This window comes from Brachycentrus maculatus, unplaced genomic scaffold, assembly GCF_059751285.1.
Source record: "Brachycentrus maculatus isolate JH-2025_06_01 unplaced genomic scaffold, ASM5975128v1 h1tg000259l, whole genome shotgun sequence".
Taxonomy (NCBI): Eukaryota; Metazoa; Arthropoda; class Insecta; order Trichoptera; family Brachycentridae; genus Brachycentrus; species Brachycentrus maculatus.
Genome location: NW_028281010.1, coordinates 815381 through 840035, shown reverse-complemented (window position 1 = coordinate 840035; position 24655 = coordinate 815381). Strand labels below are relative to the sequence as shown.

At 37.9% G+C, this 24655-nt stretch overlaps 1 protein-coding gene across 9 annotated transcripts in view; it reads right to left on the bottom strand.

Annotated features, from left to right (window-relative positions):
* rhea (Talin_middle and talin-RS domain-containing protein rhea) overlaps positions 1 to 24655 on the bottom strand; it is a 142521-nt gene that overhangs the window by 4457 nt on the left and 113409 nt on the right. For 3 of the 9 annotated variants that reach the window (XM_088265979.1, XM_088265984.1, XM_088265986.1), the window contains 10 exons: positions 21986 to 22102; positions 20857 to 21042; positions 19673 to 19883; positions 18870 to 18994; positions 17106 to 17225; positions 16239 to 16448; positions 15194 to 15372; positions 14058 to 14546; positions 11609 to 11632; positions 1674 to 3424 (listed from right to left, as the gene is read on the bottom strand). In XM_088265979.1, coding sequence (XP_088122105.1) covers positions 2362 to 3424; positions 11609 to 11632; positions 14058 to 14546; positions 15194 to 15372; positions 16239 to 16448; positions 17106 to 17225; positions 18870 to 18994; positions 19673 to 19883; positions 20857 to 21042; positions 21986 to 22102 — 2724 coding nt within the window. In that variant the 3' untranslated portion in view covers positions 1674 to 2361. Of the gene's footprint in view, positions 1 to 1673; positions 3425 to 8986; positions 9199 to 11608; positions 11633 to 12775; positions 12904 to 14057; positions 14547 to 15193; positions 15373 to 16238; positions 16449 to 17105; positions 17226 to 18869; positions 18995 to 19672; positions 19884 to 20856; positions 21043 to 21985; positions 22103 to 24655 lie in introns of those variants that run through there. The other 6 variants (XM_088265980.1, XM_088265985.1, XR_015838102.1 and 3 more) reach the window with 5 other exon arrangements.

Genomic DNA, 24655 nt, shown 5'->3' with positions numbered 1-24655 from the left:
TTCTTGTCAAAATGCGGATAAGACAACCGAGCCGTCACCTTTAAATACAAAATAAAATCAGAAATAAAACACCATTTATTTTAAAACACTCCTTTTATATTAATAATAATTAATAAACATATTCCATATTTTTTGGTTAAAGGTTGATTAGATTTTGTTACATTTCCAAATTACATCCGTCTCTCTAACCCAAAGTGTTAAAAATTATATTAATTCTTTTGTTAAAATTTTATACAAGAAAATACAATTAAAAAAGCGATTAAAATTTCAAATAAATTCAAAATAATTCAATTTTTAAAATGCCCCGATAATAATACATATTAAAAAAAATTACCGTGTAAATTTAAAAAAGGCAATTTTGGCATCAACAGGGTAAATTTCAAGGCATCCTATATCATATAATTCTATTATTAAATTAAATATACATTTTTAAAATTCATTATTATCAAAAGACAAGTTTATGAAGTAACCGGTTTAGTATCATATATCAAAATAATATTTTTTTAGTATCTAAAATCAGAAAAATGGCACATGTGTGTATTCGAATACATAAAACATTTGTTATATCATAAAAAAGTAGTTTTGATTCTGAGAATTTTCATTATAAAAGGCATTTTTAAAGACACTTTAGCGGCAGAGACTCTACTTTGAAAGTCTCCGTAATAGGATGGACTTAAGACTCTAGTTTTAAAGTAACATTAGCAACATGGACTCTAATTTAAAAGTCTCATTAGCAACATGACTCTAGTTTGAGAGTCTCATTAGCAACACGACACTAGTTTGAGAGTCTCATTAGCAATATAGACCGTAGTTTGAGTCTCATTAGTAATTTGGACTCTAGTTTGAGACTCCTTAGATTACTAAGGAGTCCATATTAATGGACTCTAATTTGATAGTCTCATTAGCAACATGACACTAGTTTGAGAGTTTCATTAGCAATATTGACTGTAGTTTGAATCTCATTAGCAATGTGGACTCTAGTTTGACACTCCTGAAATTACTAAGAAGTCCGTATTAATGGACTCTAGTTTGATAGTCTCATTAGCAACATGGACTCTAGTTTGATAGTCTCATTAGCAACATGACTCTAGTTTGAAAGTCTCCATAACAACATAATTAAAAATGGCACTTGTGTGAATTTAAACATGTAAGACTTCTTTTATTTCATAATAAGTGGTTTCCACTGAGATTTCTTATTTTAAAAGGCATTTTTTAAGACACTGTAGCAACATAGACTCTATTCATTAAACTACGTAGTAACATTAGGAAGACAGACTCTAGTTTGAAAGTCTCCTTAGCAAGATGGACTCTAGTTTGAAAGTAACGTTAGCAACATGCGCCTAGTTTGAAAGTATCTTAAGCATAAATAAAATTATTTAAAAATAATAATTAGCACAAATATTACAATTAAACAATTTGACAAAGGGTTTCATTTAAATGCAACTGGCGAGATAAAAAATCTGGATTTTAAGTAATATTTCATAAATGTAAGCCGCGACGCAACATAAAAATTAATAAAAAAAAATATAACTATCGAAAAAACGACTCATATTAATTATTTAAATACATTTTTTTTTGTACATTAAATGTGATAAAAAATATATTATGAACAGAACGCTAGATACAGCGGATATTAATCAATAAATACGTCTAAAGAAAAAACATCAATATACTTTTTACTCGCTAAAAATAATTATATGAATTTTTTTTTTAAATGTAAATATTTTTTAAGGAGATAAAAAATACACATTTTAGTTTTGGTAGTATACCTCGCTTACAATCTAAGTGTAAAGATGTATATAAATCGTCAAAGTTGGGAGAGGATGGCACGTCGTTTTGTCCAACAATCGTTAGACTTCAAGGCACATTTCTGGCGTATAAAATAAACATTAAAAAACATATATTTTTTCACAATATACACTAATGTGTAAAGGCAACTAGCCGTAGCTCGAGTCGCGGCTGTTTGGCATAACACGGCTCAAAGCATTCTTATAACCGGCCTCTATCATGTACAATCGCAGATTTTGCTCCATCTCTTTCCTCTACCGAGATATTCATTATCCAAGTAGCCGCAAAATTGTATTAATTTGATACATGCGTTGGCAAAAAGCATCATTTTAAGTTAACTATAAATTCGGTTATCTCAAAACTACTGTTTTTAACTTGCGGCTATTTGCCTTTGCACATTAGTCTAGGCGTTTCGTATTCAAATGACAGTTTTTTTTACATAATTTCATATATTATATATGTGAATGAATGGAATATAATATAAAAGGCACGTCTTCATGGCAGGACTATATAACGTATTCAAATTGTGAAAAAAACATGTTTTTTTATTGTTGTTTTTTTCCTTTTGCATATTTAGAAGTTTCCGAACTTCTTCATGGTCGTGGAGCTAGTTTCCGACTTGCTGGAAGACGTCATGACCGTCTTCTTCTCGATGACCTCCGAGGAGATGGTCTGCTTCATGAGCTTCTTCTCCATCGAGTCCAGCTCCTTGGTCAGCTCCGCGGGCGACTTCACCGTCTTGGTGATCATGGCGCTGGACTGGAAGTCGGAGCGGCCGCCGTACTCCGACGGCTTCGCGGAGAAGCCCCGCCCGCTGTCCTTGAAAGTGGAATCCAGCGTTGAGAAATTGGATTCGTCCGTGCCAAATTCTTTGGTGAAATCGCTCATGGAATCAAACTTGGGGGCTGATGTGCCGGAGCTCTCGTACTTCATGTTTGTGCTGGTTATCTTCATGGGCGTTGAGCTGTATATCTTGGTGGTCGTCACCTTCTGCGTGCCGTTAGGGATCTCCTTTACTTCCGTCATGGTCTCCTGGGAGTAATTGGGTCCTCCGTAGTTGTAGACCTCCTTGCCGAAGAGCTGGACGGACTCCTGTTGCGGCTGCGGAGCGGAGCCGACGCGTGCCACAGCTGTCGAACCTTGCCCCGACTGCTTGTTGGCGGACTCCGCTTTGAAGTTGTACGACTGGTTTACTTCGGAATATCCGGTACTGGGCTGTGCCGGCAAAGTCGCAGAGTGATTAGAGCGCTGCTGGGAGTAGGATTCCACGCGCATGGACTCCGCGGAGAACGGTTTTGGCGACGTAGGGCTTCTGTTCCCGTATATGTAAGGAGTCGGCGCCGTGGAGTAATCGGTGGACAAGACATTCTGGCTGTAGTTGTTCCGGGAGAGATCGGAAGATTCAAACTCTCTTTTCAGATCGAATTTGGCGTTGAATTTGGGACTAAGAGGCGACGCGACGGTATTTTTGGGCTTTTCTAGACCGGCCGTGACTCTGGGAGCCTCCTTGGAGTATGCGGAGAAGGCTCCGGAGGATTGGAAGGTCTTGCGCTCCTCCTGGGTCTGGGTGTTGGTGGAGTAGAAGTCGGGCGTGTCGGTGAGAGATCGCGGCGTCTCGTAGCGACGCGTCTCATAGCTGGAACGGAACCATATTAGTGTTACGGGTTGATTAATATGTGAGGAGGGATACGTTACGTATATTAATATATATACATTTTGTGTTAAATACAATTTTCCACAAGATACTGTCCAATAAATTAATCTTATTCAAGTCTTTAATGATATCGCTCACTCCTTTCAAGAACATCATACATCAAAAAACTCGATTTTGTAGGAGAACATTATTAAAGTTTAAAAATATAATAACAATGCATTAAAAATAAATATCAAGCCACTTTTTATTGTGCAACTGATCTTTTTAGGTAAAACCTGAAGGTTTTTTCTTCATTTGAAAAATATTTAGTATATTTAAAAAAATAATTAAACGATACCTTTTCTTAAAAATGCATAAACAACATTTTCTGCCCTGTAGCGGGTAAATATTAAGTTAAAAATATGCCTCTTTTGCTGGGATATAGTACATTATCTGGGCATTCGGAAAACATACACGACTGAAAATTGACAATTTTTGATTTATGACGTTCTTGAAAGGAGTGAGTGATATGTCATTTATTGTTTGGGCATTCACTCTGCGGTAAGACACAATTAAATTATAAATAAAAAAGACGCATCTTTCACAACTTGAGTTTATATTCTTTAATTTATATTTGAAGCACTAACTTTGCGATTTTCCATTTTGTAATTAAAATGTAACTTTGTTTTAAAATCACTATAAATATTTTATTATAACTTAATTATAATGTCTGGCTTCTTTATCAAGACTAATTAAAAAGTTTCAATAAGTCTCGATAAAGAAGCGGTCAGCTTGGAAACCGGTAGACATTATAATTAAGTTATAATAAAATATTTAAAGTGATTTTAAAACAAGGTCCACGGGACCACATTTTTGTCCGCCTCCATAGTGTAATGGTCAGCATGCTCGCCTACCGTTCTGGAGGTCCCGGGTTCGATTCCCAGGGGGGTTCAATATAAATATAAGTGATTTTTTCACTCTAATTTAATTCAATATTACACTGGACTGATACCTGAAGTGGAGGGCTGATCACCTTTCCTTCATGTGTAATCGATCGAGATAACACTGCCTTTATATGAAGCAGTGCCCTATGCACCATTGGGGTGCGGAAAGGGATTATTATTATTATTAAAACAAGGTTACATTTTAATTATATTATATTTTATTTTTAAAACGTTGACTGCCACGGCAATTTTAAAGTTGGCATTTTTCAAGTTAATAGTCAACGTTTTAACAACTAGTTTCGGAAGCTACAGATGCTTCCATCTACGGGTTTCAGCATAAAATTTAATACTTAAGTGGTAAAAAAACAAGGGTTTTTATTTATAATTAAAATTCTTTAATAATATTTAAGTAATGAGAAATAAAAAACCATTTATTCTTGACTAAATAAATCTTTAAATAAAAAATTGTGACAGCTGTTTAAACATCCCAAAAATTGAAGAGAATCAAGAATGAATTAAATAATAATAATAAAACCCTTATCCGAACCCCAATGGTGCATAGGGCACTGCTTCATACATATGAACACAGTGTTATCTTGATCGTTTACACACGAAGGAAAGGTGATCAGCCCTCCGCTTCAGGTACCAGTCCAGGGTAATATTGAATAAATATTAGTGAAAAAATCACTTATATTTATTTGACCCCCCTGGGAATCGAACCCGGGACCTCCAGAACGGTGGCCGAGCATGCTGACCATTACACTACAGAGGCGGACAAAAGTAACGATAATTTTTAAATTAATTTTAATCAAAATAATATATCATACTCGACAACAATGCAGCATTGTCATGAGCGTAAGACACAAAAAAGGCAAGTATTATCAGTGAGCCATTCAGGGTTTAAAAATAAAAAGACTAGCGGTAAAATGCAAGATTAAAAACTCAACGCAAACCAAAGTTAAAATTTCAAACCGCGAATCAATCAACACACTCACGGACATCTCGATGGAGACAAGTCTGGGTGTTTAGAGGCCTCACACTGGCCGGATAGAGTGATCGCCTCGTACACCGCGTAACACTCACCATTGGCCAAATTTAGAAAGTCGGTAATATGCATAGCTTTAATATGAAATGGCGTAGTTTAGTGGTGTCTTGTTTAGAAAATATGAAAAGGCAAATATGACAAATAAATCGCTCGCTCCTTTCAAGAACGTCATAAATAAAAAAACTTGATTTTTCAGGAGGACGTTTTTAAAGTTTAAAAATTAAATACAATGTATTAAAAATAAATATCAAGCTACTTATAGAACTTTTTACTGTGCATCAGATCTTTTTAGGTAAAATCTGAATGTTTTTTCTCCATTTGAAAAATATTTAATATTTTTTAAAAAATAATTAAACAATACATTTTCTTCAAAATTCAAAAACAACACTTTCTGCCCTGTAGCGGGTAAATGTTAAGTAAAAAATATATCACTTTTGCTGGGATATAGTACATTTTCTGGGCATTCCGAAAACATGAACAACTGAAAATTGACGATTTTTGATTTATGACGTTCTTGAAAGGAGTGAGCGAAATGAGCTATGTGACAAATCTTGATTGATATAAGATAATTTGTTGGGCTGTGGTCCCGTGGTTAGTGTCGCGGACTCTTGAGTCAGAGTTTCTCGGTTCGAACCCACTCTACCACAATTTGCTACCTATTTCTAACAATGAGCCGCCTAGGCTCACAGAAATAGTTATGAAATTTAAATATTTCGCTAACTCCTTTCAACAACGTCATATATCAAAAATTGACAATTTTCAATTTTGCATGTTTTCAGAATGCCCAGAAAATGTACTATATCCCAGCAGAAGCGGCATATTTTTAACTTAACATTTACCCGCTACAGGGCAGAAAGTGTTGTTTTTGCATATTGAAGAAAAGGTATTGTTTAATTATTTTTTTTAATATACTAAATATTTTTCAAATGGAGAAAAAACCTTCAAGTTTTACCTAAAAAGATCCGTTGCACAGTAAAAAGTTCAATAAGTGGCTTGATATTTATTTTTAATAATAAATTAATAAAACCCTTATTCGCACCCCAATGGTGCATAGGGCACTGCTTCATATAAACGCAGTGTTATCTTGATCGTTTACACACGAAGGAAAGGTGATCAGCCCTCCGCTTCAGGTACCAGTCCAGGGTAATATTGAATAAATATTAGAGTGAAAAAATCACTTATATTTATTTGACCCCCCCTGGGAATCGAACCCGGGACCTCCAGAACGGTAGCCGAGCGTGCTGACCATTACACAAATATGCTATAAATCCTTGTACATAAAAGGCAAGGAGAATTTTCTAAGGCGACTAATAAATATTTAAAAAAAATATATATAAACAGTAAAATGTAAAATGGCGGTTGTAAAAGCTGTCCACGTTGTTGCGTTGATTTTTAGACGGTTTGAAAATTTATACTAAGAATCGTGCAAGGGTTGGGAGAATGAATTTTCTATAAAGCGTACAGAAAGAAAGAAAAACATGCAAAAAAATAAAATAAAAAGGGAGATAATATGGAGTGTGTGATGAGTGATAAATTGATTTTTTTCTCCAATCCGACTTTTTCCTAACCGATATTCGCGTGCGTATTCGCGGTAGCATAATTTTCAATTTATTCAATAAAAAAATTATATATACATAACAAACAATATTCAAGGCGTATATATTAAAAGTAAGCAAGAAGACTTAAAGGTGTAGAAGAATCCCGCTTCGGAAAACTCCTTCGGACACATGGGACAGATCAATATCCAATGTGATATTGTTCAACATAGCGGTAGCTCTTCCTACAGGCATAACCATCGGCAGGTTGGTCCCGTGTATAGGAATGTGAAACAATCTATGCCGACGCTGTCTTAGGTAACTATCGGGAACATACAGACCAATGCTCCGGGTAATTTCAGGATTATCCATCATACCGCGCAACAATCGATAAAAATGCGTAGTTAAATACACATTCCTTCTAGTCTCTAGACTGTTGTAGCCGAGCATACCCTGGAGGAACTGGGTCGGGTAGAGCCGAGGATAATAGCCGTACTCTCTCATGTAGAGATACCTCAAAAACTTCTTTTGGACTTTCTCTACCATAAGAGAGTACTTAAGCTCATAAGTCATCTATCGCCCCAAGATATCAATTGAACTAAATATTATCAACTTATGTACTAGCTAACCATCACGCCGCTTCTTCGAAGAGCTAGGCAGAGAGCATAGAATGCCACACCACTCTGTCCTTGCAAACAATCTTCGCCCCTTCCACATTCGCGCATCTGTTCATACATTTTCAGACCCTTATCCGCACCCCAATGGTGCATAGGGCCACTGCATTATATATAAACGCAATGTTATATTGATCGTTAACACACGAAGGAAAGGTGATCAGCCCATCGCTTCAGCTACCGGTACAGGGTAATATTGAATAAATATTACAGTGAAAAAATCACTTGTATTTATTTGACCCCCCCTGGGAATCGAACCCGGGACCTCCAGAACGGTAGCCGAGCGTGCTGACCATTACAGTACGGAGGCGGAAAAACTGTTCATACATACCCGCCGATTATTCCCAATGCAGAACTTTTACTTAAAAAATTTAGCTAGCATGTTTTTTTTTCCAGTTCTGCAATTATCCATGTACAGATTAAACAGCCACGGTGACATTACACATCCCTGTTTAACACCTTTAGAGATACCAAACCGAGATGGAAATGAACCACTTACCCTAATGCATGCAGTGCTATCCTTGTCCAAGGCATTGCTTGACTGCAATGCCATGGATAAGTTGACTGCTTACTTCATACTGGGAAAATACTGTTTCGTTCTATCAACTCATATTGAGTAAATTCATATAACTAGCTAACTAACCATCCCACTGCTTCCCTGCAGGGGTAGGCAGAGACAATAGAACGCCGCACCAATGTGTGTATACAAACATTCCACACCTCTCTCAGAAACATGCATCTCATCATACATACCCGTCGATCATGTCGACTCCTGACCCGGCCGCTTTCAAGTATTTAACACACTTGATCGTGCCCAGTTTTCCTCGGTCTTCCTCTGTTTCTTTTCCCAGCTACATTCGCCTCATATATTTCTTTTACCGCTCTTTTCTCATTCATACGTTCCACGTGTCCAAACCATCCCAACACGCCTTTCTTTTAAGAAATTAAATTATTTATCGATAATGCTTATCTCAGCCTTGCGTTCTTTCTTTATTGCACCATTCGAACATCTATCGTACATCGTTGCCGCACATCTGTCTGAGGGATCGCATTTCGACTGCATTCAGTCTTCTTTCATCCTTCCTTTGCCATTTGAAATAAAATAAATAAATAAAAAATATCTCACAGCCTAATAATTGTAAAATTCAATTAAATTATTCCGACTTTTATTCTAAAATGTATTATCATAGTATCATTGCTATTTTTATTCTAAAATTTAATCTATCCCGTACCAACAGTGGGTAAAATTGTCAAACGAAATATACCCATTTCACAATTGGTGCGTTTTAAACCGGAAAAAGTCGAAATCGGAGAAAAAATGGGCGAGTGTGTGTCGTTTTTCTGAGAATTTGTTGATGTGCTTGTACCGGTTGTGTGGGATTACTGCGCCGGCTTTCTGGGCGGCGGTTTGGGCTTCTCGCCGCCGCCCAGCCTCAGGCTCGCCCCGAGGCGCTGGCCGAGGCGCTCCTCGCCGTCCTCCTCGGGCGTCTTGCGGCGCGCGCCCACCACCGTCGGCCGCAGCGCCGTGTAGTACGTCGTCTTGTACACCACCGTCTGCGTGTCTTCGTTCGACTCTATCCTGCGCACGCGGAATCGCAAGTGACGCAAGTCGCGCGATCGTTTCATTGTTTGATCCAATTCAACGTGTGTTTGACATGCGATTTAGTATTCATTCCAATTTAGAACATGTCAATTTTGATACAATTCAATTGTTCATTTCAATTTGACATGTGATATTATTATTTATTTCAATTTGTATCATGTTTGTTATTTTTTTAATCATTTCAATAAATTTTGATTAATTTCAATTTTGAACATGTGATTTCACATTCGATTTAGTTAAGGGCATGTCAGTTTTGATTCATTTCAATTTGAAACATGTTATTTTTCATTCATTTCAATTTGAAACACGTTATATTTCATTCATTTCAATTCAGAATGTGTCAATTTGAATTAATTTAAATTTGGAACATGTTATTTTTCATTCATTTTAATTTGAAACATGTTATTTTTTATTCATTTAAATTTGAAACATGTTATTTTTCATTCAATTCCATTTTCAATATGTCAATTGTGAACATTTGGTTTCATGTTCATTCCAATTCAGAATGTGTCAATTTTAATTCATTTCAATTTGGAACATATTATTTTTTATTCATTACAATTTTTTGATTACGCCCATTTGATTAAATTCATTTTGAAACATGTGTTTATTTATTAATTTTCATTTCAAACATGCCAATGTTGATTCAATTCGTTGGAAACATGAGATTTCATATTTATTTCAATTTAGAAAATGTCAATTTTGATTAATTTCAATTTGAAACATGTTATTATGTAAATTTTGATTAATTTCAATTTGGAAAGATGATTTCATATACATTCCAAATTAGAACATACCATTATTTTATTTAGATTCAGAACATGTTATTCAGTGTCAGTTCATATTCATTCAAATTTATAACATGTCAATATTGATTCATTTCAATTTAAAACATGTGATATTATATTAATTTCATTTCGAACATGTCGATTTAGATTCATTTCAATCAACAGGTGATTTGATATTCATTTCAGATATAAATTTTGTGGTTTCATATTCATTTCAATTTATAACATGTCGATTTTGATTAATTTCAATTCGAAACATGTTTATTTTAGGTTCAAATCAGATTATAACGGGTGAATTTCAATGATTTTCCATTATTCATTTGGCACGATAAACGATTCCGTTCCGTTGGCGGCAGATCCACGCGTTTCCGACGGCATTCAATGTTGGCGGTTGAAATGTGCGTTACGCGACAACGTTTCCATTTCCCGAAAGCAAACAGATTAGTTGTTACAGAGTGGACGGACCATGCATTCCAGAAGACGCCAAACGGCCATAGTACAGGGCAAAAGAAAAGAAATAAAAACAAAAAAATATTAGTTCAAATTACAAAATACGTGCATTAAATACTCAAGGTGTTACAGGCTGAAATTAAAAATTTCAATACATAATTTGAAAAATTTAAAATGGGATATTTTTAAGGGAATTTTTTTAAATGGAATCACTATGGGATTAATACGGGGATACTTTTTTCTACAATAACCATGCATTAGTTATTATCAATACAAAGTCATTTGAAAAAAAATTGCCAACACCAAATATGCTTAAAATAAATCAAACATAAAATTAAAAAAGAGATCAATAACATAGCTTAAATTATAAAATAAATAAATAAATTATAATTTTTTTTATACAAAACAATTATGAATGTGTGGGTAAATAAAAACATTCCATCCGATACAAAACAGGGCAAGTTTTGGGGTAAACTAAATTATTGTTATTATCGGGGTAAAAATCCCGGGAATCTAATGTTAAATTTGTAACTAAATTCTCAGGAATTTAAATAATAAATACTCAAGAATCTAATGACTGATTTCTGTGAATCTATTGCAAAATATAAATGAATTTAATATACTTATGGGAATTTATATAAAAATATCCAAGAAACTATGTGTTAAATTCCCAAGAATCTAATAATAATTTCCAACGAATCTAGTAGAAATGAAAAAAATGCACTGAAAATTTCAAACAAAATGTTAAATTCCCAAGAATCTAATAAAGATTTCCTAAGAATCTATTGCAGATAGCTGATTCCTGGTAACTTTAAGCAAATTATCAGTTATCAAAACATTTAATTTCTAGTAATTTAGAAGTTACATCAACAGGAACTTACGTGTTAATATTCCTAGGCATAAATGTGTTAAATTCTGGGAATTTAAACTTTAAATTCCCAAGTATCAAAATGTTAAATTTAAGGGAATCAATATGTTAAATTCCCGGAGAATCAAAAAGTTAATAACGTAATATTTCATTCCGTGTTATAGCAAAATGCATTGGGGTTGGCAAGACAGGGGTCGGAATACGGTTGCAATAATATTGGCGCGACGGGCACATAGTATGTGCAGATGCCCGTGCGGCCATTCTGTGACTAAACACTTACTCTCTGTTAGAGGTGTTAGGGTCTCTGCAATTTAAAGAGAAAAGAAAACAAATTGATAACAACATCAACAGGCATTTTGTAGTATTCGTTGTGAGAGTGATTAGTGCTCTCGGGAATTTCGGTATTAAACATTCCTAAAGTTGTATAAATAAAAAATAAATAAAATAAATTAAAAAATAATAAAACCACATCTTTTAAAATGTTAATATGTTGTTATAAAATCTCGCGGCTGAGCGTTCAATGGTGCACAAGGCGCTGAGCGGCGTAGATGCAGCTATATCAATCGTAAATATAAAAATTATGCCAAGGAAAGGTGACCAGTCTTACGCTACAGATGCCAGCCCGCGGTGACAAGTCGAAACCAAAGAATACGAGGGTATCAAAAAATACAAAATTCTACAATAATTTTGTATTAATATGAATAAATACAAAATATACTATGGATTTTTTATTTTTTAATTTTCGCGGACATATTCAAAAAAGGATTTTAATGCCTCACAATTTTGGATATAGAGAATGCCGTCAACACTGTTATGTAACTCAAATGAGAATTTTATTTTAAATCTCAACATAGATGAAGAAGAGTATGGACGTTTGATCATTCATAGGGCTGACGATCTATCATGGGCTGGTTAAGTGATCCCTTTACACACGTATAACATTCACCAATCTACCCGTGATTGACAACCGCACTACTCAAATTCTTGGAAGTTCTATATATATGAACCAATTTCGAAACACTGTTCTTGAATCACTAGAACTTCACTAGAGACATCTATTGGTGAGATGAAAAGAAGCTTTTCATTCAACAGAAACTCTTTTAATAGTATGTGAGGTCCGAATCCTGGATTATAATCACACACATGAGAAACGCCAGAAAATATCATTTTCATTTTTATTATTGTAGCTTATAGAATTTGAATAGTGTAGTGATCACTTAAAGCAGCCCATGACGGTCGTAAGCCCTGTAAAAACCAAAATAAAATCTCAAAAGATGTGTTTCTATTACGACGGGTATAAACTAAAAAGTGAAAAATACAATACTTAAGCGTACTATTGATAAAATTGCATTGTACGTAGTTGTGAATGTATGGAGAGTGACAACAGACAGACATCTAGGAACAAAACAACGACAAAAACAACAAAACGTCATCGACGTACACACACCTCCGCGTGACGACGCCACACCGGTCCGTCGCTGATGCAGTCAATTCATTTTTACAGCGACAAAATGACTCTAATGCATTAAAACAATCTAAAATTAAGTTTTAATTCTTAAGATTTCAAAAAGCTATCTGCCAAATTATCATCAGCGAGAAGCGATCAAATTGAATTTATGTTAAATTGTGTGCAAAATCCATTGTTGAATTCATGGCAAATTGTGTTTGAATAATTAAATTTTACATAAATAGATGAATTCATGTGCAAATTTTGCCATTCAATTAAAATTAGTGTTTTTCAGTTATTGTAAGATTGAGTTTGTGAATTAATGCAAAATTATATTTGTGAATTCATTAAAATTGCGTTTGTTAATTAATGTAAAATTGTGTGTGCGAATTAATGTAAAATTGTGTGTGCGAATTAATGTAAAATTGTGTTTGTGAATTAATGTAAAATTGTGTTTATAAATTAATGTAAAATTGTGTTTGCGAATTAATGTAAAATTGTGTTTGTGAATTAATGTAAAATTGTGTTTGTGAATTAATGTAAAATTGTGTTTGCGAATTAATGTAAAATTGTGTTTAAGCGGGTTTTGTGTTACGAAATCGATTAATCGTTGTGATGATTATTCCGAGCAGCAATCCGGGAGAAAGAGAAGAAACACAATTAGTTGAGAGAAATTTAACATCAAATAAAATACAAGAAACATATGTGCAATAAAGAAAATGTACGGAATGATGCATAGGGCACTGTGCTGCATATCAGGAAATGCATTCACCGACAGATATTGTGCAAATGTATATATTTTGTAAATGGTGATAAAAACAATGTCTTAAGAGAGGTCATAAAAAGGACTCATCTCAAAAAGGATTGTACCCATAAAGGACCTTCTAAAAAAATATTATTTAAAAAAAATAGGGATTAAAACAGTGTCTTAAGAGAGGTCCGAAAAAGGACCCGTCTAAAGGATTTGACCCCAAAAAGGACCAACCATAAAAATGTGTTATTATGATTACATAATTACGATCAAAATAACAATTTTTAAAGTTGGTCCTTTTTGGGTGCAGTATTTTTTGAGACGGGTCCTTTTAAGGGCCACTCTCAAGACATTGTTTTATTCACTATTTAAAAAGAATGGGTACCAATCCAGATTTCTGCATGTTTTTTTCCTTTGGTTAAGCTGCCACAAATCATCTTTGCAAATTTTCCTTATTACGAGGATAGTGATGAGTGATAATATATAAGGTTATGTTTTACACCATAAAAGGTTATTCAAAATAAATGTTACCGTGTCGTGAATCCCTCGTAGTTCTGCGCGGGCGCGGCGTCGGTCGCGCTGGCGGCCGTGGAGGCGCCGACGGTGCGCGAGAACGTGGACAGGTTGGTGGACATGGGCGGCGGCGGGTTGGGCGGCGGCGGCGACGGGTACTTGGTCTTCTCGATGGCCTGCTGCGGCGAGGAGAAGGTGGACAGCCGGGGCGGGCCCGCCTGGCCCCAGGAGGAGCCGGTCTGGTTGAACGAGCTGCTCTGGTTGAAGGAGCTGGTCTGGTTGAACGAGGAGTTGGTCTGGTTGAAGGACGAGCCGGTCTGGTTGAGGGTCCGCGCCTGCTGGAAGGGGCTCGTGGACTGGTTGACCAGGTGCGAGTGCAGCGTGATCTCCGTGTCGGTGTCGTCTCCCGACGTGTCGCCGCCCTTGAGCTTGTACTTGGCCTGGCGGATGGCCATCAGGCGGCCCCTGGCCTCGTCCAGCTCTCGCTCGATGCGCAGCACCTCAGATCTTGGAGGAGACAAACAAATTGTTGAACCAAAATCTGCATACGTTACAACCGCTAGTAAGATATGTTTCTACACTTGTTACAACCCATTGTGACTATTTCTACTTGTGTTACGACCCCTTTTGACTACATATCTATGTGTTACAACCCCTCGTGACTATTTCTATGTGTTACAACTCCTCGTGACTATTTCTACATGTGTTACAACCCCTCGTGACTTTTTCTATGTGTGTTACAACCCTTCGTGGCTATTTCTACGTGTGTAACAATTTCTTGCGACTATTTCTACATGTGTTACAACCCCTCGTGACTATTTCTACATGTGTAACCACCCCTCATCACTATTTCTAAATGTGTTACGACCCCTTCTGATTATATCATTATATGTAAGAACCTCTTTTGATTACATCTCTATGTATTACGATATCTTTTGATTACATTTTATGTTTGATTTTTTCAACATGTGTTACAACTCCTCGTGACTATTTCTAAATGTGTTATGACCCATTTTGACTGCATCACTATGTTGCAACCCCTTGTAACTACATATCTACGTGTTACAACCACTCGTGAGACACGTTTCTACATGTTTTACAACCCCCCGCAACTATCCCCGCAAGCGTCGCGACCGCTAGTGACTCGTGGTTACCTGGCGTCTATCTCCTGCGCGATGCCGCCCACCATCTTGGTGTTGAGCACGAGGTGGCGCTCCTCCTCGTGCGAGATGGCGCGCTGCGCGGCGCGCACCAGGTTGTCCGTGGACTTGATGACCGCGTTGCCCGCGGCCTGCAGGCGGCGCGTCGACTCCGAGTTGGGGTCCGCTTTAACCTGGAAGCAGACACGCGATCGTTAGAAATTCCGCTGAGCCGAGACGATAGTGGCCGCGTGTAAACAGATCATTAAAATACACGACATTCAACTATCATCATCCCTCGTCATGCGGCACTTACACATTAACAGCCGATTCGTAATGGCCAATGGCCACTAGCGTGTTTGAGTCAGCCGTACCTTGCACATGACAATGGCCACTAGCGTGATTAAATCAGGCGAAACTTGCGCACGCCAATTGCCGCTAGTAAGCTTGGCAGTGATTAAATTAGCCGTACCTTGTATCCACCAATGGCCACTAGCATGATTGAGTCGAGCATATTTTCGCACGCCAATGGCCACTGGCATGATTAAGTCGGGTGCACCTTGTACCCACCAATGGCCACTAGTATGCTTGGTTGTGATTGAGTCAGCCGTACCTTGCATCCGCCAATGGCCACTAGCGTGATTGAGTCATCCGTACCTTGCACCCGCCAATGGTCACTAGCTTGCTTGAGTTGGTCACACTTTGTACACGCTAATGGCCACAAGCGTAATTGAATCATCTGTGCCTTGCACCCGCCAATGGCCACTAGCTTGCTTGAGTTGGTCATACTTTATACACGCCAATGGCCACCAGCGTAATTGAATCCCGTGAACATTGCACACGCTAATGCGCGCTAGCATGATTGAATCCCGTGAATATTATTTTGAGAAATAAAAAGACTTGATGTGAGTGACTATGTGAGTGGATCAAAAAACAAAGTATTTATTTCACAAAATAATATATCAATATGATTTACAAAGTTAACGCTTTCAATATTCAAAACAGAATCCCGTGAACATTGCACATGCCAATGGCCACTGGTATGATTGGTCAGACGTACCTTGCACGCGACGAGCAGCTGCGCTGTGGAGCTGGCCACCTGCTTGGCGCTGGAGACGAGGCGCTCCTCGCTGCCGAGCCCCTGCACGAGCGCGTTGGCGCTCTCGGCCAGCGAGTGCGCGGCCGCGGCGGCCAGGCGCGCCGCCGACACCAGCCCCTCCGACCACTGCCCGTCGTCCGACGAGTGCAGCGGCCGGCGGGCTACCTTGCCCTGGGGACACACAACGACCACAATCAGACAACGGTCTTTTATGGGGACATTCGAACAAGTCAAATGTTGATCTTTATGGGGATATTTAAACGAGACAAATTAAAATCCTTTATGGACACACTTGAACAATCAAACAGTGGTCTTTTATGGGGTCATTTAGGCAACTCAAATGGTGATCTTTTGTGGGGATATTTAAACGAGACATATTTAAATCCTTTATGGATACATTTGAACAATCAAACAGTGATCTTTTATGGGGTTATTTAGGCAATTCAAATGGTGATCTTTTATGGAAACATTCAAACAAGTCAAATAATGATCTTTTATGGGGTAAATAAAATCATTAAAAAAATTTATGGGGACATTAAAATAATCAAAAAATGATTCTGTATGGTGACATTTAAATCAAATAATGATCGTTTATGGGAACTTTCCAACAACATAAATAATAATTTCTTATGGGAATATTTCAAACATAAAAAAATGGTCTTTTATGGGGACATTCAAATAGTTGAAAAATGATCCATTATTAAAATGATCTTTTATGGAGATATTAAAACAATTTAAAAAACCAATCGTTGTTAAAACGGCCATTTAAATAATCTAACATTGATCTTGTATAGGGCCATTTAAGTATTTTTTATGGAGACTGCGTACCTGGTCGATAAGTTCCCTTTGTGCGGCGCTGGCGGCCCTGACCAGCGCGGAGGTGGCCGCTATGATGGACTTGGCAGCCTCCAGAATCATCTCGTCAAAGTTCAGCGTCTCGTCCGCCTCCTAGAGGGACACAAAACACACTTTCAGTCCGAGCCCACCCAGATAACACTGGTAAGTGTTTCAATTTCATCTCTAAACGTGTGTTAAACAGGGATGTGTAATGTCGCCGTGGCTCCCCGTCCTCTCCCGCAGGACGCAGTGTCTGGTCGGCGATGGGTCCGGCCACCGTACAATATGTCTGATTCTCGGTTGATCATAAAACACAACCAAGAATATCAAACATATCTTACGGTAACCGGCATTGCAGCAAAGTCCGGAACGACCAACGGATGATGTCATCGCAAAGGCCAGCACAGCCAGATTGTCATTCTTCTTTCCAAAGGCCAGCTCAACCAGTAAATAGTTCTTCTTTTCAATGTCCAGCACAGCCCGCATATAATTCTTCTTTCCAAAGGCCAGCACAGCCAGATTGTCATTCTTCTTTCCAAAGGCCAGCTCAACCAGTAAATAATTCTTCTTTTCAATGTCCAGCACAGCCCGCATATAATTCTTCTTTCCAAAGGCCAGCACAGCCAGTATATAAATCTTTTGTCCAAAGGCCAGCACAGCCTGCATATAATTCATCTTTTCAAAGGCTAGCACAGCCAGAATATATGTAATTATTTTCAATTTCAAAGTTTAGTAAAGACAAGATAATGATTCATCTTTTAAAAAATAAGAGTATAAACACAATGAGTTATATAAAGATATATTTGAAAGCTACAATACTTCATAAGTACAAAAAAACTCTTCATAAGTACAAACATAGTAACAGCAATACTATAATGATCTTGGATTGGAGTACAAGTAGAGTGGCAGAAATACTCACAATCTGAGTACATATATATATATATATATATATATATATATATATATATATATATATATATATATATATATATATATATATATATATATATATATATAGTAATTTAAGTACAAATATAGCGTCATCGAAAAAAATACCCAACATTTGAAATAACTGTTACATAAAAACAATTAAAGGTAATTCAATGGTTTTAAACTTAAAATGTGCAGAAAAAGGTACATATTTTTCTTACTTTAGTATATTTCGATGTATGCACTGTTGGTCGCAATCATTTCAGGAGTAACTGTCTAAAAGATAGGGGCAGAAATTCGCTACCTTGGCTACTGCGCGGCTAGTGTGCGCATAGAAAGGTCATGTCACATCAGAATTAAAACTTACGTTCACCAGCTAGCGTTCAGTGACAAAATTACCAGTATAACATAAAGGGTTTCGATGCCATAATATTTTTAAATGTTGGCATTATTTTTCGGTGACATTGTATAGTATTTAACCCTTTCCACTCTGACCATTTTTTCTCATAACTGATCAGCTACTCTGATCAAAAATATGCGACGTTTTTCTACCGATTAAAATAAATATTTTCGTTCCCTAATTTTGGGACACTCTGTCTGGCAATTCGTATGACCGTGTTAATTACGATGAACTGTATTTATCTGAAATATTTTATGGTAGAATATACTTGGGTGATAGAGAAATCAGTGATTAAAGTTATACCTGCTGTGGGCCAGACATTGTGGCCCACGGAGCTGCCTACTAGAATCATACGGGCCAGAATGTCTGGCCTGCAGAGTGGTAAGAGTTAAAGTACATGTATAGTAGTGGTCGATGAAGGGTACCTTGATGCTCTTCCTGGGCCTCAGGGCGGCGAGCTTGTTAGCCGCCGCATCGATGGACGCCGCGGCGCCGAGGAGTTCATTCTCCGCGATGACGGTCGGGTCGTCGGGGTCCACCCAGTCCGTACCTGACGCGATACAACACCATCAATGCATAATTCACTAAATTCCAACATCAGTGGCCTTTTTCAGGATCTATGCTGTGCCTTGTCCAAATGTGAAAAAAATTATCAATATCATCACTGTATACTGTCTGTAGAGCTAATTGCGCCCTTGCCTCGAACACCTATTGGGTGCATATATTTATGATCCCAAAAAGGACAGTAAAAAAAGTATTGATATGAATCTTTATACCTGTTTCTCATTGAAACATGATAATCATTGATGTTATTGATTTTTAAGAATAAAATAGAATAGAAGATCTATCTTTTGCTCGCCTCCGTAGTGACAGTCCTCAAAAAGGACCTAGTGACCCTTTAGGGACCTTATTTCAAAAATCTTAAATAGGACCACCCGAGTAGTATGTATGTTGATATGTGACCCTTTTTAGGACCTTTATACAAAGTTCCTAAAAGGTCCACCCAAGTAGTATGTATATTTATTAGCGACCCTTTTTAGGATCTTATTTCAAAGTAACTAAAAAGGACCACCCGATTAGTATGCATGTTTATTAGTGACCCTTTTTAGGACCTTACTTCGATGTTCCCAAAAATGACCACTCGAGTAGTATGCATGTTTATTAGTGACCCTTTTTAGGACCTTACTTCAATATTCCCTAAAAAGGACCACTCGGGTAGAATGTATACCTTTGAGGGCCTCGGCAGCGGCCACGATCTCGGCGGCGGCCTGCGCGACGGCGCGGCCCAGGTCGGGGAAGGCGGCGCGCGCGGCGGGCGCGCCCTGCACGGCGCGCAGCACGCCCAGCAGCAGCTCGCGGTACGCGCTGGCGGCCGCGTGCCCCGCGCCCAGCGCGCGCTCGCGCAGCTCGGCCGTCTCGGCGCACTTGTACGCGGCGCCCTGCCACAGAGAGAGACAGAGTCAGCGAACTGAGTGGTCTGGCCTGGAGTTGGCCAAAACTTTTTATTTTTAGATGGGACTGCATTTATTATTTACCTAACTTATAATATACAAGGTTTTTAGATCAATTGATGGATCACTCTCCTTATCACCCATCGTCCGCTTTGTGTAATACCACTTTTATAAACACTTATTCGTGACTACAGGTTACAGAAAATCATTCCATCATCGGGTCTATAAAATAAAATTATTACGATTTTATTTTAATGATCTGATGATGGAAAAAAATCACAGCCTGCTGGGCGCAGCCATCTTAAAACCTTCTGGCATTAAAGGGTTAGTAAACATTGTTTTGGGCAAGTTTTAATAAAATTTGTTTTAATTTTTTTTGTTACATAGAAATAGCACTGTGTTGGGAACAGGAGGGATAATCTAGTGTGGGCCAATCGGGAACTTGTCAGCATTTGCTCATTACTGGGAGGAAACCACGTTGCACTCTTCAGGAGAAGGCAGACTGCTGACTGTCGTCAACAGGCCTTCCGTTCCACTAGAAGAGGGTTGGGCATTTTGTGTCCTAGCTTGTTGTATGGTACCCTTAGCTAGTTTTATCATGTATAAAGTTACAGGCAAACACATGACAAAAATCTCACTTCATGACTCCCCAGTATGCAGATTTTGTATGGAGGATAACGAAACGCCAATCCACATTCTCTACAATTGTGACGCACTTGCTCACAAACGAAGTCACATCCTCGGAGGACCTCTACTGGACTCCGAGAAGGTGAACCTCCTACCACCAAGACAGGTCGCGAGTTACATGACTCACGTAGGTCTTGGCAGTGAGCTGCAATACAGAGGGAGGTCACAATAGACCTAATATCATCGCAATGACAATTATGACTAATCCCTTAGGATGCGAGATCCCTTGACCCCCAAAAATTTTTTTTTTAAAGTTACAGGCGGTTTGCGTTACCTTGCAGATGGCTAGCATGTCTCCGATGGCCCGCCGGCCGATGTTGGCCGCCGCGATGACGTCGTCCTGCTTGGCCGAGTTGCCCGCCGCGACGGCCTTGGCCGTGGCGACCGTGATGGCCTTGGTGCAGCGCACCAGCTCCTCGGGCGTGGCCGTCAGCTTGGGCGCCCCGGGCGCGAGCAGCAGCTGCAACGCACCGAGCATTCATTCATTACAACTTTACTCACTTCAGCCTTCTTGTCCAGTCCCAAAGCCGTCCCTTTTGGGACCTCCACAGTTCTCTTTCGGCCCAAAGAACTTTGTTTACTGTGCAATAAACTTGTATAACTCGCTCCCATTGTCCACAAAGTCATTAAATATTGAAACTAAAAATAAAAGTGTTACTCATAAATTAATTAAAAAAATTCAAACCCTTATCCGCACCCCAATGGTGCATAGGGCACTGCATTATATAAACACAGTGTTATCTTGATCGTGTTAACACACGAAGGAAAGGCGATCCAGCCCTCCGCTTCAGGTACCCGTCCAGGGTAATATTAAACAAGTATTAGAGTGGAAAAATCACTTATATTTATTTGACTCCCCTGGGAATCGAACCCGGGACCTCCAGAACGGTAGCCGAGCGTGCCAACCATTACACTACGGAGGCGGACCCATGAATGGACAATGGAATATATCGTAGTCATACAGGAGAAAGTGACCAAGTGCTTTGTTTTGCAAAAACGTGATCATTGACTATTTGATATCTTACTGGCTTAATATTGCCCTTGAAAAAGTATATATCCAAAATAAAACAAGGTTTTTGTTGGATTGAATTCTACATTTATTTATGTATATCTTAATACGTGACGTATCTTAATATGTTTCGTCTTCTTAGGACATTATCAAACACTGTCAGTGTTTGATAATGTCCTAAGAAGACGAAACGCGTCACGTATTAACATATACATAAATAAATGTAGAATTCAATCCAAAAAACACCTTGTTTTATTTTGGATATATAACCCAACAATGCAATATGGAATATTACCAATTGTCTGCAGTTACAATAAATAGATTTCATATTGGTTTAACACAGGATTGGTCACGTATATATTTAGTAAATAAATGAAAACACCATGACAATTACCCGTATCTCCTGCGCTATGGCTTCTATGGTGGCCTCCAGGGCGCGCGTCCCCCTCGTGTGCTCGTCCTCCACTGCCTTCACCGTCTTCAGCAGCGACGTCACATTCGTCACCATGACCTAGAGACACAAAGCGCACTGATTAGACATGCCCGCGGCCGGATGGTCGGTCGAAATGCTAAATTGACACCTCGAGTGTCTTCATCAGCGGTGTGGTAGGATCTGGGAAAATGGTCGCAAGCGGTTGAAATCAGCTATTGTCACATTTGCGGGATTTCGTCTAAAGTGGACGTGATGTTTGTTAAAAAGGTCGTGAAAATTGTGAAGATATATCCGTGTAATATTTTCGACTCCACCAAAACTTAAATTTGGTGAACTTGTAACATGTTCGACTACACCAAAGCTTAAATTTTGAGTAATTGTAACATTTTTGACTAGTCCAATGTTTCAATTTTGAAAACTTGTAATATTCGCGACTACTCCAAAGCTCCAAATTTTGAGTACTCATAACATTTTCAAATACTTCAAAGCTTAAATTTTGAGTACTCGTAACATTGTCAAATACTCCAAATCTTAAATTTTGAGTACCCATAACATTGTCAAATACTCCAAAGCTTAAATTTTGAGTACTCGTAACATTTTCAAATACTCCAAAGCTTAAATTTTGAATATTTGTTACATTTCCAACTACTCCAAAGATTAAATTTGGAGCACTCGTAACATTTTCGACTGCCGCGATACTAAAATTTGGGGCAATGATGACATTTGAGAGGTCAGTGTCAATTTAGCACTTTTAACCCGAGACATACGATGCATAAGACACGATACGACCCAGGGTTAGTGTTACACAACGCTCTCCACATAAGCCCAAGTCAGCAGCTAGTCCAAACGGCGTTTGCGGAAGCCACCAAGCTTAGCTGTTAGACAGAGTCGCCGAGACGAGATGATCTTGTAATTCTGACCGCGATTTTTTTTTTGATTTTTGAAAATCACAAGATTTTTGAATGGAAAAAATCAGAAAATTATTCGACAGACATTGATCTACAATCACGGGTCTTTTTTGACGTCTGCCGGGTCGGGAATTGAACCCCGGACCTTGTTCGTGGCAGATAACGATGTCGAGAAGGGTTTGAATGATAATTCGAGCCGAACCACACTTAAATAATATATGTGAATGATGAAATTGAATTTTTATATGAAAAATTATGAAGGATTACGTGCAATACTGTGCCACCACATATGGACTTCAAAAAACTACCCAAAAATTGTGTTTTCAAAAGTGATGCTTTGATAATGTATTGAGCAAGAGCTAATTTTAACTGGTGACCACCACAAGTGCTTCTGAACCTCCCGAAACTACATATAGTAGTATAAAAAACACAACTTAAAACATATGAAAAACAGCTATTTTGGCTGGACGACATTGGCGTATTTTTTTATCTGGAATAATTTTCCAAAAACATTGGATGAAATTTAAAATGAAATGGATATAATTTTATTTTACATCTCAACATAGATGAAGAAGAAAATGAAGGTCTGGGTATTTATAACTAACCTGTCCGGGAGTGAGTTTTTTGGTTGTTACATTTTTAATACTTTTTATAATTTTAAATGATAATGGATTCTATAAGCAAACATATTTCCTAAAATACGTTTTTTTTTATTGACTCCATTAAACACGATTAATACAAAAATTAACGAAACATCGATAAATCATGTTTACGCCTAGATAACTCTACTATATTTGTAGATACATAGTAACTAAACATTAGTCAGGCGGACTACGCAATTAAAAATGTGAAAATGATCGAAAGTATTTATTAAAAATAGTAACTGGTTACATGGCACTTAAGATTGGTTTATTAGGAATGACTGTAAGAGACAATTGACAGTAAATCAGTATTCCGTAAACAGAGCCTGGCGGGTGCGGGGTGCAGGGAAGTAAGTGCACTTGACTTGCACCCAGAAGGGCGTCGTCGCGTGGACTAATGTTTGGTTAGCTAGGGTTAAACATGTTTTGATATAAATCATGATTTGTATCGGCCGCACATGTAGGGCCATACTCCCCCGGACAGGTCAATAGACACGACAGCTTTTTCGCCTTGCGTTACGGTGTTAGAACGGCCTATGTGACGTGACAACGAGTATACAACAACCATATATATAAATATATATATATATATATATATATATATATATATATATATATATATATATATATATATATATATATATGTATATATATATATATATAGCTATAATATAAGTTTGGACCTGAGGACGGTTTTGGGTCAATTCTAAACTGACTCATTTGTACATATCTCCGTCGATATTGGACCACCACACAACCGGGTACGAAGCCAGTGACCAGCGAGCGGACTAGCACATGGACCAAGAATGCGGTTAGTAAGAAGGCAGAAGGTTAGACATGGAGCGCGATGGTGCGTAATGTGAATGGGATGAACTTAACATTAAAAAATTAAAATTTGACATAAATTCATTCTATCGGACACTGGATTTAAACTCTTAGGATGATAAATTAAAGATAAATTGAGGCCCTCAAAGGTACACTACTCGGGTGGTCCTTTTTAGGGACATTAAGATCCCTCAAAAGTGCACTACTCGGGTGGTCTTTTTTACGACTTGAAGATCTCTTAAAGGTACAATACTCAG